Source organism: Bos mutus, chromosome 11, assembly GCF_027580195.1.
Source record: "Bos mutus isolate GX-2022 chromosome 11, NWIPB_WYAK_1.1, whole genome shotgun sequence".
Taxonomy (NCBI): domain Eukaryota; kingdom Metazoa; phylum Chordata; class Mammalia; order Artiodactyla; family Bovidae; genus Bos; species Bos mutus.
In genome coordinates this window covers 84,977,394-84,992,411 of record NC_091627.1, presented here as the reverse complement: position 1 = coordinate 84,992,411, position 15,018 = coordinate 84,977,394, and the positions used below count along the sequence as shown (strand labels likewise).

The window sequence follows — 15,018 nt, the reverse complement described above, 5'->3', positions numbered from 1 at the left end:
GGACAAATGGAAACAATAAGAAAGGAATTTGTGACCTTGGTATCAGACAAAGTAAAATTAAAGCTAAAAAAGTATTAAATATGACAAAAGGGGGCAGGTTTTAATGCTAAGAGCAAAAATTCATAATGTAGATATAACAGTCTCAAATCACACAGCAATTACTGTTGTAAAGCAGAAACTCTAGGGCATGCAAGGAGACATGTATAGAAACAAATTAATAATGAGAGACTTAAATACATCACGCGGTAAAAGACAAGGCCAGTGAACACAAAATATGTAACTCTGCAGAACACCCAAACAATGCAAGCAGTAAAGTGAACCTAGAGGAGAGATATAAACTGAATTTTATACTCTGATAATACGGAATGGACCTTCTTATCAAGCACACAGGGACTAGTCACAAAAACTGTTGTTTCTGTTCAGTTGCTCAGGCATGTCTGACTCTTTGCGACCCCATGGACTGCAGCTTGCCCAGGCTTCCCTGTCCTTCACTATCTCCTGGAGTTTGCTCAAACTCACGTCCATTGAGTCAATGATACCATCCAACCGTCTCATCCTCTGCCGCCCCCTTCTCCTGCCCTCAATCTTTCCCAGAATCAGGTTATTTTCCAATGAGTTGGCCCTTCTCATCAGGTGGCCAAAGTATTGGATCTTCAGCTTCAGTGTCAGTCATTATTATTAAGTCACAAAGAAAGCATCAGGAAATCTCAAAAGTAGAAATATTATAAATAACATTCTGGTCATAAAATATCAAACAAGAAATTGGAACAAGAATTAAAAACATAAAATAAAAAAAGATCTTCTACCTAGAAGTGAAAAAGTCTTCTATTAAATACCTCTTGGGTAAAGAGGGAAACACAAACTAAACTAATAAAATTTTAAAAAATGATTATGAAAATACAACATATCAAAATCTAGAAGATACATTTAAAGTAGTGGTTCTCTACTAGGGTTGGTTTTGGCCCCCAGGGGAATTTTTCAGGGTCTGGAGACATATTTTTATGAGTATGCAGAGACCAGGAATGCTGCTAAACATTCCTCAAGGTGCAGGACAGACCCCCATGATAAACACCACTCTGATCTAAAATAATAACACAGTTGAAGTACCCTGTCATAAAGCAGTAAAGAGAAGAAAAGCCAGAGATCAAAACAAACATATAGAAAAAAGATAGAAGGCTAAAAATTAACAAATTAAGTTCAAAATTTAAAAATATAGAAAAGCAAATACAAAATGAACCAAAGTAAAGCACAAAAAGGGAAACAATAAATTAATAAACTGAAATAGAAATTAATAAATCAAAGAAAACATAAAACAGTAAATCTAATTAATAAACCTAAATCCTGGTTCCTTGAGAAATTTAAAATAGACAAATCATTACCTAACTTAATGAAGGAAAAAAGGAGAAATAACAATATGTAAAATAAAATCACAAGAGGGAATAACCATCAAAACAGAAGAATTTTTAAAATATCATGAGACTATTTTGTAGGCATTTATGCAAATGAATATGAAAACTTGGATGAAATGGATAATTTCCTCAAAAGACAGAGTTTACCAAAATTTGTCCAATTAGGGATTGAGAATCTAGACTGGTTTAAGTATAGGAAATAGAGGAAGTTTTTTTTTTCTTTTTTTTTTAATCCCACAGAAAAGCACAAGAGGTCAGACTTTGACCACTATGGTGGGGTAAAGAGATTGGCAAATTTTCTTCCTAAAACACTAGTATAACACTAAGCAAAATTGTCCAAGAAACAAAAACAAAAATACAACAATTTTCAGGATCTGGAAACTGCACAGAAGCAAAAAGCAAATGGGGAAGTATTTATTTATGATACGCTGCTAGAAGGCTACTTAAGAACAGTGGGCTCTGCGGCTTCTCGCCTGAGGCTTCCATCATTCCTCCGCTACTCCTGCCCCCAGTTCAATGAGGACAGTAATAAGGCCAGTGTGGGCGGGTCAGGAGCCAGCAGCCTTGCTCCCGAGGCGGTGTGTTTGATATACCTCAGAAGATGAAAACCTGTGACAACGTCAGTGAAATTCTTATGAATTGATATGAAACAAATGGGAGAGAAAACAGTTTTTCAAGCCTGAAAATGAGGTTCTCATGCGGGTGAGGTGTAGACCAGCCAAGGGATTTATGGGAAGATCCTAAAAATGAGAGAACCACAGAGGGGCTAGATTAGCTTTCCACACACGGGGAAGATCAAAGAAAGTCTTAAAAAAGTTAAAGCTTGGCAGGTTGGAGGATTGACTGCATTTTGAATCCTCTCTCCAACCCACACACTGATTTCCTAGAAGAGGTGGAAGACTTATGGCTAGAGATGTCTGAGTACCACCACTGCCCAAATTATTGGCGACCACTAAGCTCTGCAAGACAGTGGTGACTTCTAGAAAGCCAGGCTAAAAAACTAACACACTGAATAGAAACATTAGCAGCCACACATATGGGAGGAGATGGACTCTGAAATACAGGCAGAATGCAAAAACAAAAATCAACCCATTAAAAAAACCAACAAAAACCCAGGGGAGAAAATCAGAATCCAGAATTTCTGAATAATATTTATCTAAAATGTCCAATTTTCAATAAAAAATTATGCAGCATGCTAAGAAAAGGGAAGTGTGACCTATACTCAGGGAAAAAGTCAATAAAAATGAATTCTGAGCGGATGGATTTTGCTGACAAAGACTTCAAAATCAGCTTTTATAAATATGTTCAAGTAATTTAAATAACGAAAAGAGAATATGACAACAATGACTCAGATAAACAGGGAATCTCCACAGAAGAATGAGAAGCATAAAAAAGAACCAAATGGGAATTTTAGGGTCAAAAGATATAACTGAAAAATTCACTAGATGGATTCAGTAGCAGATTTGAGATGGCAGAAGACAGAATCAGTAAATCTGATAACAGGTTAATAAAAAATGACCAGTTGGAAAGACAGACAAAAGCCTTAAGATGAACAGACTTCTGGAACAAAAATCAACAGTACCAATATACATGTAATGAGATTTCTCAGAAAGAGGGAGTGAGACAAAGGGGTAGAAAATTACATTTGAAGAAATAATGGCCAAAACCTTTCTAAACGTAATGGAAAACACTAACTACAGATTCAAGAAGCTTAATAAATCCCCAAGTAGGATAAATGTGAAGAGATCCATACTTAGATAAATCATAATCAAACTTCTGGAAACCAAAGATGAAGAGATCTCTCAAAAACAGTGAGAGAAAATGATTCACATACAAGGGAACAGCAACATGCTCACTGACCAACTCTTCACCAGAAAAACAATCACAAAAAAATCAATAAAAGAAAAAACTCGCTCTTTAAAAAGATCAATAAAATTAACGGACTTTTATCTAGATGGACTAAGAAAAAAGAAAGAAAAATTACCAAAATCAGAACCACCCTATAGAAGAAGAAGATTAACAGAGAATATTATGAACAACTTTAAGCAACCACATTAGATACCTTGGTTGACCAAATGCCTAAAAAGACAAAATATCAAACTAACTCAAGGAAAAATAGAAAATCTGATTACACCCTTAAAAAATAAAAGAAACTGAATTGGTAATTAAAAATCTACCTACAAAGAAAAGTCCAGGCTCAGATGGCTTCACAGATGAATTCTACCAAACACCGAGAAGAATTAATATCAACTCTTCACAAATTGTTCTAAAAAATTGAGCAAAGAACATTTCCCAGCCCCTTCTGTAAGGCCAATATTAACCTTGATACAAAGTCAGAAAAAGAAATCACAAGAAAACTATAGATCATTATTCTCATAGATTTAAGAATCCTCAACAAAATTAGTAGAAACATATAAGATGGATGTATGCCATGACTACAAAGGATTTATCTCAGGAATGCAAAGTTATTTTAATATCTAAAAATTAGTAATGCAAAACATCATATTAATATGACAAACAAAGCAGCATCTCAGTAGATATGACAAAAATCCAACATCCATTCACAATAAAAATCTCAACAAACTGTATTAGAAGGGAATTCCCTACAGGAGATCTGTGAAAAACCTACAGTTAGTAGGCTGCAGTCCATGGGGTCGCAGAGTCAGACACGACTGAAGCGACGTAGCAGTAGCAGCATCAGGCTTAATCGTTCTCTCCTAAGACTGAGAAAAAGATGTCTGCTTTCACCACCACTACTTAACATTGTTTTGAAAGTTCTCATCAGTGCAATAAGTCAAGTAAAAGAACTTAAAAGGATGTGCCTCGTGGCTGGGCCCAGGGGTGGACCCAGGTCCCCGCAGTGAAAACACTAATTCCTAACCACTGAACCACCAGGGAATTTCCAAAATATTTATAGTATCATTACTCATAGGAGTCCTAAACTGAAAGCAAACCATCAATTGATGAATGAGTATCCATGCAATGAAATACCATTCATTTCATTCAATTCAAAATACCAGTAATAGAAAAGAACAAAGAAATTAACACAATACTGTAAATCAATTACACTACAATGAAAATTAAAAACAAAATAGAAAGGAACAAAGTACTGATACATGCTATAATATGTTAAATATTTTTAAAAAACCCCATAATGCTATGTAAGAAAAGCCACACACACACAAGGAACACACATGATCGCATTTACATGAAATTTCTAGGAGAGTCATATGAGCCACTAAGAAGGACACAGGATCTCCTCTGTGATACTTATGCCAAAAAATGGAAACCTGAATATAATTATAAGGTAATAGTAGACAAAGCCAAACTGAAGACCATTCTACAAATAACTGGCTTGTGTTCTTAAAATATCAAGGTCATGAAAGGCAAAGATCAAAGTACTGTTTCAGACTGAAGGAGAGTGAAGAGAAGCAAAAAATGAAATGTGATGCGTGATCTGGAATTTGGTTCTAGAATGGGGAAAATCGTAACTATAAAGAATCATCCTGGGATATCTGGTGAAACCTAAATATTGATTGTAGGTCAGATATCAGATTTCCTGATTTTGGTAATCTTTACTGAGGTTATATAAGATAATGTCCCAGTTCTTAGGAAATATACATTGAACTCTTTAAAGGGACATAATGTCTACAATGTACTCTCAAACAGCACAGAAAAATTAATATGCATATATATATATATAATACACACACAAAGAGAGAAAGAAAGCAATAAAAAATAGAGCGAAATGTAAACAATTAAAGGATATAAATGTATAGGAGTTCACTGTACTATGCTTTCAGGTTTGAAATTATTATACCAAAATAGAGCTACTTTAGGAACCTACATATAGGGGGACTATAGTGTCAACTCACTTTTTTTCTGCCTATCTAGTTCAATGACAGCAAAACATCTTTCTCAAACATCAATATAATCAGAGATCGTCCTTTCTCAAAAATGGCTATAGCTTCTACTGTCACAGAATAAAGTTCAAATTGTAGTATGGTATTTACAGTCCTTTCAACACTGGTCCCAATGTACCTTCCCCGCCAGTGCTTCTCAGATTTTTTCCCCAAACACTGTCAAGTCTCTAAGTCTCTGCTTACACGCTGCTTGGAAGGTTTGACCCCAAACCCTTTTCATCTTTTGCAGTTCAACTCAAATGCCTTTTCTACTTATCATTTCCCTGATCCCCAAAGGCAAGCCCTTTCTCACCACACATACTGAGTTAACAACTTCCTCACTCCTTTTTTACATATTACTTACTGCACTTGAGGTACTTTGTTTGCCCACTGTCTGGCACACAGTAGGTGCTCGACCTGTCTGTTTCAGTCATAGCGTAATTTTATTTGCTAACCTTTCCACTAAATATGTACCTTTCTGCTTTAAACAAAAGCAGTAATACATTTTGGTTGTTAATATAATACCTGGGCAGGAAATCAATATTAAACAGTGAGACAGTTATCTGCAGTGAATAGAAGCAACTGACAGAGAATATTTTTCAGTCATTAGTCACCTTCAATCTGAACCTATGTACCTCTTGGCTAATCTACCAAATGTTTGACTATTAAAGTTAATGAAGTTCTGTGTACTAAGGCAAAAACAGGTACAGACTTGGGCCGACTGGTGAATATGAGGCAGACAGGTAGATACTTGAGCGGATCATTAGATTCTTTGAAAATGTTCTATTTATCTTCCTTAGTCTTGAGGATTTGCAAAAGGATGCACATACAAACTAAGAAAACATTTAGGGGCAGATTATTTGCCATGATTGTACCACAAGGCAGGTCACGAGGGTTCAAGCTAGCCTTTAAAGAAAATACTGAGAGAAGGAAAACAAAATTAAGAAAGGGAGAGGAAATGGGGTGAAAAAACATATTAATTTCCTAATCTAAAAGTCTATAGGAAACAGGTAAATCGTGGCATTATGAATAGGGGAGTAAGGAGACCCTTTGAAGACCAAGACAAGTTACAGATTCTACACGCTAAAAGTCACAGTCCGCTACGCTGTTATTATTTGCAATGCAACAAACATGTATTTATATTTAATAAAACTGACCGGAAAAATGGGCTATAAAACCATTCTCCGTCTGTCTTATAAACATCATACCAAATCGCAGAACTTCAGAAGTACACACACCCGTTTAAAAACCTGTCTTCGTGACAATACAACAGGATTAACTAAGAGCACCCCAGGAAACCAAAGACCACATCATTCACATAATCCAAGAAACGAACTTTGTTTAAAAGCCTCACATTTCATGTGAACACGTAACAGATCTGAAAGTCTGGCGTAATCCACTTGATTTCCAGGCTTCTAAACTAGCCTCGACCATACATTTAATGACAGTCCAGCTTCTCGGCACGCCAGGGGTCGATGTTCCCAAGCACAGCCGCTCCGCTGCCCCGAGGGCCCGCACCAGGTGGGTCGTACAGTCGGCTGGCGCCACCCGTCGCCTCTGGGCCCTCGCCCATCCCTGTCTGTCCCTCCGAGGAGGCCAATCGGGAAGGCTCCCCCGCTCCCCTTCTCTCAGGGAACCTTCCCTTCTCTGGAAACCTCCATCCAGACCCCGTTTCTCTCTCCATCGCCCCCGGCACGGACCCACCTGCCTCCCAACCGCCGGACTTACGGCTCAGACGGGGCGACGGCGACGCAGCCTCTAGCGGCCCCGGCGCAGCGACTCCGGCGCTGGGCGCTGTGCGCAGGCAGCCCCCGCGCGGCGTCTCCCGGGCAACCGGACGCTCAGGCCGCGCAGGGCAGGGCGGCTTCCGGAGCGGGATCCCCCGGCGCCCGCCGCAGGGAAATTCGCGGCCTGGGTTCAGCATCTCGGTGGGTCACCTGTGGGCCAGCCCTTAACAGCAGAGTGTGGACGCAGCCGCAGTTTCTCCTCCCGGAACCTTTGTTAAGCTGCCCTGAAGGAGGCACTCGGGGAACGTTTTAACTTTTCCAGAACATTGCGATCACACCAAGTACTGTTCCTATCCCAGGCCTCAGGAGCACTGAAAGTTAGCATTGAAGTTACAGTAGGCCGTTTCCCTACCTGGGCATAGACCTTGAGGTGGCCAGATCCTCTATTCTTAATCGTCCCTCTTTGGTTCTGCCCTAGTGTCCACATAGCTTCTCAGCAGATTTAAGGCTTTTCCGAAACAAGTAGCTTTATCTATTAGTTGCGGTCCATCGCTGCTGTTTTGATAATTCAGCAAGCATTGTTACTATTATGTGGGGCTGATTCAGAGTGAAAGACATGTTTGCCACCCAGTAGGGAAGCAAGTCAAGCAAACAAGTAATGTGATGAATGCTATATGGGGTCATAGGTACTAACACTGGAAAAAGATAATTTTTCTAAAGTCTACTCGTTTACAAGATGAACGTGGGAACACTATGTTGTTAATGAGCACATACACACTTTGGCCTCAGTAAAATGCTCCCCAATTATGCCCAGATTTAGGATGTCGATTATTCTGATTCCCTCAGAGGTAACTCTTCTTCCTTTTTCTTCTCTATCTTCAATTCTCCACTTCCTTCATTTGCTGAGACATATCCTCTAATCTCTGCCCATCTTTAGAAACAAAAGACAGAGACAAAAACAAAACTAGAAACTTTTACCTCCTTCGCCTTTAAGACCAAACATAATCCCACTGAACTCAAATCTACATAAGCTTGTATCAACTTATTTTTCTATCATTTTTACCCTCATCATGCTATATAGGTAATTTTCCCAGTAAGGATTCAAGAGATCACATCACCTTAGGTACAGACCCAACGCCTATTTTCTGTCTTTGGCCACATCACACGGCATGTGGGATCCTAGTTCCCCAGTCAGGGATCAAACCCTGCACCCCTGCATTGGAAGCATGGAGTCTTAACCACTGGACTGCCAGGGAAGTCTTTTTTTTTTTTTGCCAATGGCTATTTTCATCATGGTATTTAACCTCTGCAGTTTCTGTAACTGTTACTATTAGAACTACTCTTCTCAATAGGAAGCTCTTTACAAATAGGCCCATCCCTGCTTGGCAGTAGCATGTTAGCATGTCTTGTTACTCTGCTCCACACACCCTGAGCTCTACTTTATTTAACGTCACTATTCCTTGAATAAGCATTTTTGCATATGCCTACAGCTCCCTACCCTGATTTTTTTCTGCACTTGATAAACTCATCTATTAACAACCTGGTTTATATATAACATTCAATAAAGGCTTTTCTTTTCCCAAAGCAGAATTAGGCACAGCCTTTTGTATTGTTCTTCAAACCTATTTATTCATCCAAGTGTGCTCCTGGAATATTGGGAATGATGATCTTCTGTCTTCTCCCCAGTGTCAGTAAAGCACTTGGACCCACTGTGAATGATCAATGTTTGTTAGCTAAACAATTATCTCACCAGAGGAAACTTGGAAAGTCAAGTCTTTGTAATGAGTTTTGACTAGATGTGTTTCATAAGGTTTAACGGTAAAATCAATTATATGCAAATCCTTTTATTCTTACACAAAACACTTTGAATAAGGAAAATCTTTTTTGATAAAGTGAAAAATTAAAAGACAGAAAGTTAATTTCTTTTGCTGCAAAGAGACCATGAAAATCAGATTCTGAAATCCAATTCCTAGAGAAAGTAAGTGTAATTTCAGGGCAGAAATGGCTAGAGTGTATTTCAGAGGGTAGTGGATATATTCTGTGTAGTACACAGCTTAGCATAGTAGTTGAGAGTATACACTCTGAACTAAGTGCCTAGGTTCAAATCCTAGCTCCACTGTTTCCCAGCTATATTCTTGGGCAAGTTATTTAATCTTTCAGTGCCTTAGTTTCTTCATCTGTAATACGGCATTAATGATACTTACCTCATTGGCTGTTTTGGGGCTTCCATGGGAGAATCTATGGAAAATATGTGGAACAGCACAAACACATTCATTGGGCACTTATTATTATATTCCCTCATGTAATACTCTTTAGTGTTTACCCACTATTTAGTATAGCACACTTTCATCTACGGTAAAAAGTGATGCCTGTCCTTTATTTCCTGATCTCTACTGAAATCAGTAACACACTAGCAAGATGAATGATGCCAATAAGGCCTAGAAAAATTGGTATCATTTTCAACATCAATGTCCAAGAAACTAGCTCACAAGAATAGACAACTCTGAATTTCAATGAAATAAAATCTTTCCCAACATTTCAGTTAGGGACTGTCTTCCTATTTACTAAATAAAGATTCTCAATCAAAAGTTGGTAGGTGGAGCTCTCAAATTTGCATTCTTGAGTGTCACCACTGATTATTCTTTCTCAGTCAAGGGATACTTGGATCACACTCAGAAACACTGATTTAAGTTCAACATTGGGCCAGTGGTTCTCATGAAGCACTGTACATCAGAGTCATTTGTATAACTTTATAAAAATATGGCTACTGAGCCCTTCCTCAAAGACTGATTCCAGCGGTCTGTAGTTTTAAAAAGCCCGTGTGTAACATACAACCAGTTGTATACTTTATCTTCTGGAAATATTTTGAAATGGTTTGACAGTTAAATGTGAAGGTTACATTTTTTTGAGATGTGACCCTTTATGTAATTTACAGGATTTGGAAACTAGAAATACGTGGCCCAGGTAAAGGATCAACAACCTGATCAATAAATGCCAAGGACAGAATATTGATTTCTTAAAAATCTTTTCCATGAAATCTGTTTTTCAACAAACTGATGATCATGTTATACTGATAAAGATCTGTTTTTAAAACAGTCACTGTGTTAGTCGCTCAGTCGTCTCCGACTCTTAGCGACTCCATGGACTATAGCCCACTGGGCTCCTCTGTCCATGGGATTTCCCAGGCAAAAATACTGGAATAGGTTGCCATTCCCTTTTCTAGGGGATCTTCCTGACCTAGGGATCGAACTCGGGTTTCCCTGTATTTCTTTAACGTCTGAGCCATCAAGGAAACCTTAAAACAATCATTATTATTAATGCTAAGATTAGTCACAATGTATTTGGGCAAAGTGATAAATATACACGACTGCTATGATTTTTAACATCTTTATGATTTAGAAGTCAGTTTTAGATAAGGAAACTGTTCTGGAGTCAAGATTATCCAAGGTCATAATAACAGGCAGAAGCATTGACAAGAGTTGAAATGTCACCCACCTCTCAGTCCCCAACTCGTTTTTCTTACATCTAACTTTGCCCTCCTTGCCTTCAGAACTGCATTCCCCAGCATTCTCCTTTCCTTTCTCTACCCAGGAGTCAGCAAACTCTTTCTATAAATGGTCAGATGGTAAATATCTTGGCTCTGTGGGTCATGTACTTTTTTGGGGAAAACTGTCTTTTTTTTTTTTTTTTTTTTTTTTGGTGAAAGCAGCTGTAGACAACATGTAAATGTATTTGTCCTAGTAAACTTCACTTAAGCAGGACTGGGCCCAGGAATGCAGTTTGTTGACTTCTCCAACTAAAAAATTATGAATGTTGTGATTTTCCTGATCAGAAAGTTGAAGAGCCTTCAAATGTGGGAATATTACTCTTTTATGAAATTTAGATGACAGATCAAATAAAAATATCAAGATCTGAAGGATCACAATGGTTACTTAAGGATTTAATGCAGAGTAATTAAAAACACTTTTCTCCTTAATATGTTTTAATCTTACTATATACAGATTAAGCCAGATGACAAGCTACTATACAACAGCATGTTAAAAAACATGTTTATTTTACACTATGTACAATCAGGAACATATTTAAAAGCATTGTCAATTAAAATAAATGAAGACCATAAATCACAATTTAGTTTGTTCTTTGTGTATATACTCACATTAAAATATAAAGAACATATACCAAAAAACAGCCAAAAGTGTGCATTTTTCTAAAACTTGGTATATACATATTCCACTGGGAAAAAAGCAATCAAAAATGACTTTAACCAAAACTAAGTTCCTGTGATGTGTAGTAACCATTATATTGTTTCTATGAGGTAGTAACTAAATTATTTTGGCCAAGTGTTAATACTCTAAATCAAAAGAAACATGAAAATGATCATAAAATAAGGCCAACAAAAGTAAAAATTCCACTAGAAATTTGAATTGATTCCCTCTATGGAATGTTATAGTTCTTCAAAGTGATTATATGACATGTTTAGTGTGGACTCTTTGATAATGCTAACATACTCTGTGCATACTGTAACCCAGACAAACTGCAGTGCTGCATCATGGTACCGCTATTCTGTGACTCAAAAAGTGTTCAAAGGTATTGTTTTTAAGCAGAGACAAGCAATCTTATAGGATTCTCCTGAAATATAAAAAAGACCAGTTACTACAACAAGGGGTTAATCGGTTTGTTTCACATAGAAAACAATCCAAATACATTTATAAAAGATGTTGTGGAGCCAAATGCATATTGACAATGTCACAGCTTACTTTTGTGACTTAATACATCACATATCAATACTTTGTGCAAATATAAACACACCAGTGTACTTGCATTAAAATTAAAAACAAGATTATAAAATGATTACAGCCTCCATTACAATTTTAAAAGTTACAAGATTTATCTTCATATTACTAAATTACATATAATAAAAATACAATAGTGTTAAAGGTACGGTTTCATTGCCAGCATCCCATTTTGTAATATAGCCACACCCAAGAATATACTAAAGAATTCTTAAAATATTAATCCCAATTGCATTTTCAACATTTACATCTGTACAGATAAGACACTTACTTGTACATCTCATAAAAGTACATTATCTACATAAATTCTTAGTGTGTGTCTTCAGCAATATGAAGTTTCACAGAAAAATACTGCCTATATGTACAAAGATTACATAACAATGAATTAAGCACTTGTGTGGTTCAATATGCTAAATATATCCATACCACTTAAAACAAAAAATTGCCCCATCTTGTCTCATGCCACAATAAATTACAAGGAACTGAAGCCAGGTAACTGCGCTTCTGCACAGCTTCAAGCGTCTGATAATGTTGCAGTGGTAGTGTTCTTCCTTCCTATAGTTCACTGTCAGAGCACACTTCTCAGTAACTGTTTTCATGACCCGCCAGGATGTACAAATTGCTATTTGCTGTGGGGTTATCGGTTGGCCTACTTTCCAAAACCACGACCCTAAAATAGTAAACAAACACATAAAAAACATATAACAAAACAAAGTTATTCTTACAAACTAATGTTACCAGAAAATTTTTCCACTGCTTCTTCATTATATGCCTCTAATAAATGCTGCTTATTTGCTATGTGGGCAGAAATCATTTGCAAATCACTATGATTAAAGAGGCAGTTCTAAGTCTGGGAAGTAATTTTGCTGCCCACCACTCTCTTCTAAGCCAGTGTTGTTCTAAGAGCCAGAGGGGGTAAAACCTGTAACTAGGAATAAGTAGGGGGAACTTAATTCTTATTATGAATTCTAAAAACAATGTGTAGTTCAAGAGTCAGAAAATAAATCAAAATAGAACCCCAGATCCTATTTGGTCCTATAACTAAAAACTTCTCTGTTTGCTAGCATATGGTATTTCCTCTCTTGTGTTGTAAATCATATTTGAGGTATTATGTTTAATGCAAAACTAGTACTGACAACATCTATGTATTCCTGCTACTTGGAAGATCAGGCTCATTGTCAAAGGCTTCATAACTTTCTGTGAATACTTATAGCATGAAAAATATAATCTTGAATATATTACTGCAGAAATTCCAATTCTCTTGAAAAATAAACTAGTTTTATGCTGGATTTATAAAATATGTTTAGAACTATGTATTTAATACAACCACTTTTCCTACCTGTCAGATCCAAGTAGTCTGAAAATTCTTGTGCTATCTGAAATTTCTTGTGTTACCTGTTCAATGAAAATACCAATTTAACTTCTGAAATGAAAAATACAGAATTTTATATGGGCATTTAATTTATAACTCTATAGAAAAGAAATATAATTCCCAAGATGGAAACGGAACCCCTGTATCACCATTAACTTTCTCAAGTCAGCACACAGGTATGTCCATTTGTTAGTCTAGGAAAAATATGGATTATTTTGAATCAATCATAAAACATGAAAGTAGTAAATGGAATATAGGCTCCCAGGGAAAAATTTAAAAGCAAAGCACCTAGTCCACTTTATTTATCAGAAACCTCTTATCAGCTACCCTAATGCTGACAGCAAGGCTCTCGCAGCAGTAAGGCCCTCGCATCTGGTCCTTCCACTTAAAAGGCTGCAGTGTAGTGTGACGGGCCAAACTCATGATCCCAGTTTCAATCCGAGTTCTCCCACCTACTAGTAGTGACGACTGCAAAAGGTATGTAACTTGTTGGAAATGGTTTATCTTCTGCCAAAAGGGATAGACAGTATCTACCTTTCAGTGGTATCTTGCATATTCCTGTAAGTTATAGTGGGTTTAATGCCTAGTTAAGGAAATGCTCAGTAGATAACAATTCTCTTTCCCATTTCTTTCCTAGTCTCCTGAAATAATATTTTCTGATGGCATACATCTTTAAAGAAGTCCTCAGTGTGACCAAGTACCAATTGGGGAGTTAAGAATAAGTCTACAGGAGAAAGATAAACCCACTGTTTATTGCTTATTAAATGCAAAACATTCCCAATTATAATGGCAGTAGCCTCCCCCAAAATCTGGTAGGCTGAAAAAAACAATTTGATTTTGAAAATAAAATTATTCTGGAAACAGCAGTGATTCTTGACTTCTTTTGTAACTCAGCACGCCTGAAGGATCTAACATGCTCACTTCAATAGTAGCAGTTCATCATCACTGATTGTCAATGTATTTTGGGATTTGCCTACTTAAAGGACAGACCATTTTTGGAGGGGTTGTATTTAGTAAGGGGTATCTAAGCAGTCTGAAAAAGTGCCTCAGGATATTTTGGGACAAACTAATTTTTTTAAACCATTCTCTTCTATCCAGCCTACGATGCTTTTCTTTCTCTGTCTGGTGTTTAATTAGCTGTTGACGATTCTTATCTCTAGGTTCCATTCCCTCAGGTGATTAAAAAAAAAATCTTCCTGAGAGGTGAGCCCTCTTGTGGGAGTAACTCTTGGAAACATACTGGCAGCCACCTTTCTTGAATACATACTATAGGCTAGGCATTATGCCAAGCACATTAATTATTTCCTTTCTTTTAGCAACCCTATGAGGTAAGTACTATACTGTTATCCTCAATTCACAGATGAAGAAATACAGGCAAAGAGAAGTTAAGTGAAGCACCAAGGTCACACAGTTACTGAAGAGGAAAACTGAGACTGAACCCCAGGATCTTCTCTGAAACCCACACTCAGGATCATTCTACCAGTACCGTTTACTGGTCAGGAGAAATGTTCTGAGCTTAACACGTAACAGTTTAAAACACAAATAAGCTATTTTCTTACTCAAGGCATCTACTGTTTTCCTTTCCCTCCAATGCTCAAGTAGAAGTCTTACTACTGAAACTGGCGTGGGGTTACTGAAAGAACTCAGGATGATTTTACTTGCCTGTAATATTTTAAGGGACAAGTACCAAGTCTTGCTCATGTTATAACACCAGCACTTTCTGGCATAAATGATGAACTAAATTGAATACGTTGTATGCTGCTGCTGCTAAGTCGCTTCAGTCGTGTCCGACTCTGTGCAACCCCATAGACGGCA

The 15,018-nt window shown here is 37.3% G+C and overlaps 2 protein-coding genes across 8 annotated transcripts in view; both read right to left on the bottom strand.

The window, feature by feature from the left end:
• CDKL4 (cyclin dependent kinase like 4) overlaps nucleotides 1-7,142 on the bottom strand; it is a 54,359-nt gene extending 47,217 nt beyond the window's left edge. For 2 of the 3 annotated variants that reach the window (XM_070379699.1, XM_014477563.2), the window contains exon 1: nucleotides 7,040-7,142. The gene's annotated coding sequence lies outside the window, so the exon portion shown is untranslated. Of the gene's footprint in view, nucleotides 1-7,015 lie in introns of all 3 variants that reach the window. The other variant, XM_070379700.1, reaches the window with a different exon arrangement.
• A 3,916-nt stretch (nucleotides 7,143-11,058) lies between these two features.
• MAP4K3 (mitogen-activated protein kinase kinase kinase kinase 3) overlaps nucleotides 11,059-15,018 on the bottom strand; it is a 184,826-nt gene continuing 180,866 nt past the window's right edge. For all 5 annotated transcript variants that reach the window (XM_070379693.1, XM_070379695.1, XM_070379694.1 and 2 more), the window contains 2 exons: nucleotides 13,171-13,226; nucleotides 11,059-12,501 (listed from right to left, as the gene is read on the bottom strand). In XM_070379693.1, coding sequence (XP_070235794.1) covers nucleotides 12,414-12,501; nucleotides 13,171-13,226 — 144 coding nt within the window. In that variant the 3' untranslated portion in view covers nucleotides 11,059-12,413. The remainder of the gene's footprint in view (nucleotides 12,502-13,170; nucleotides 13,227-15,018) is intronic.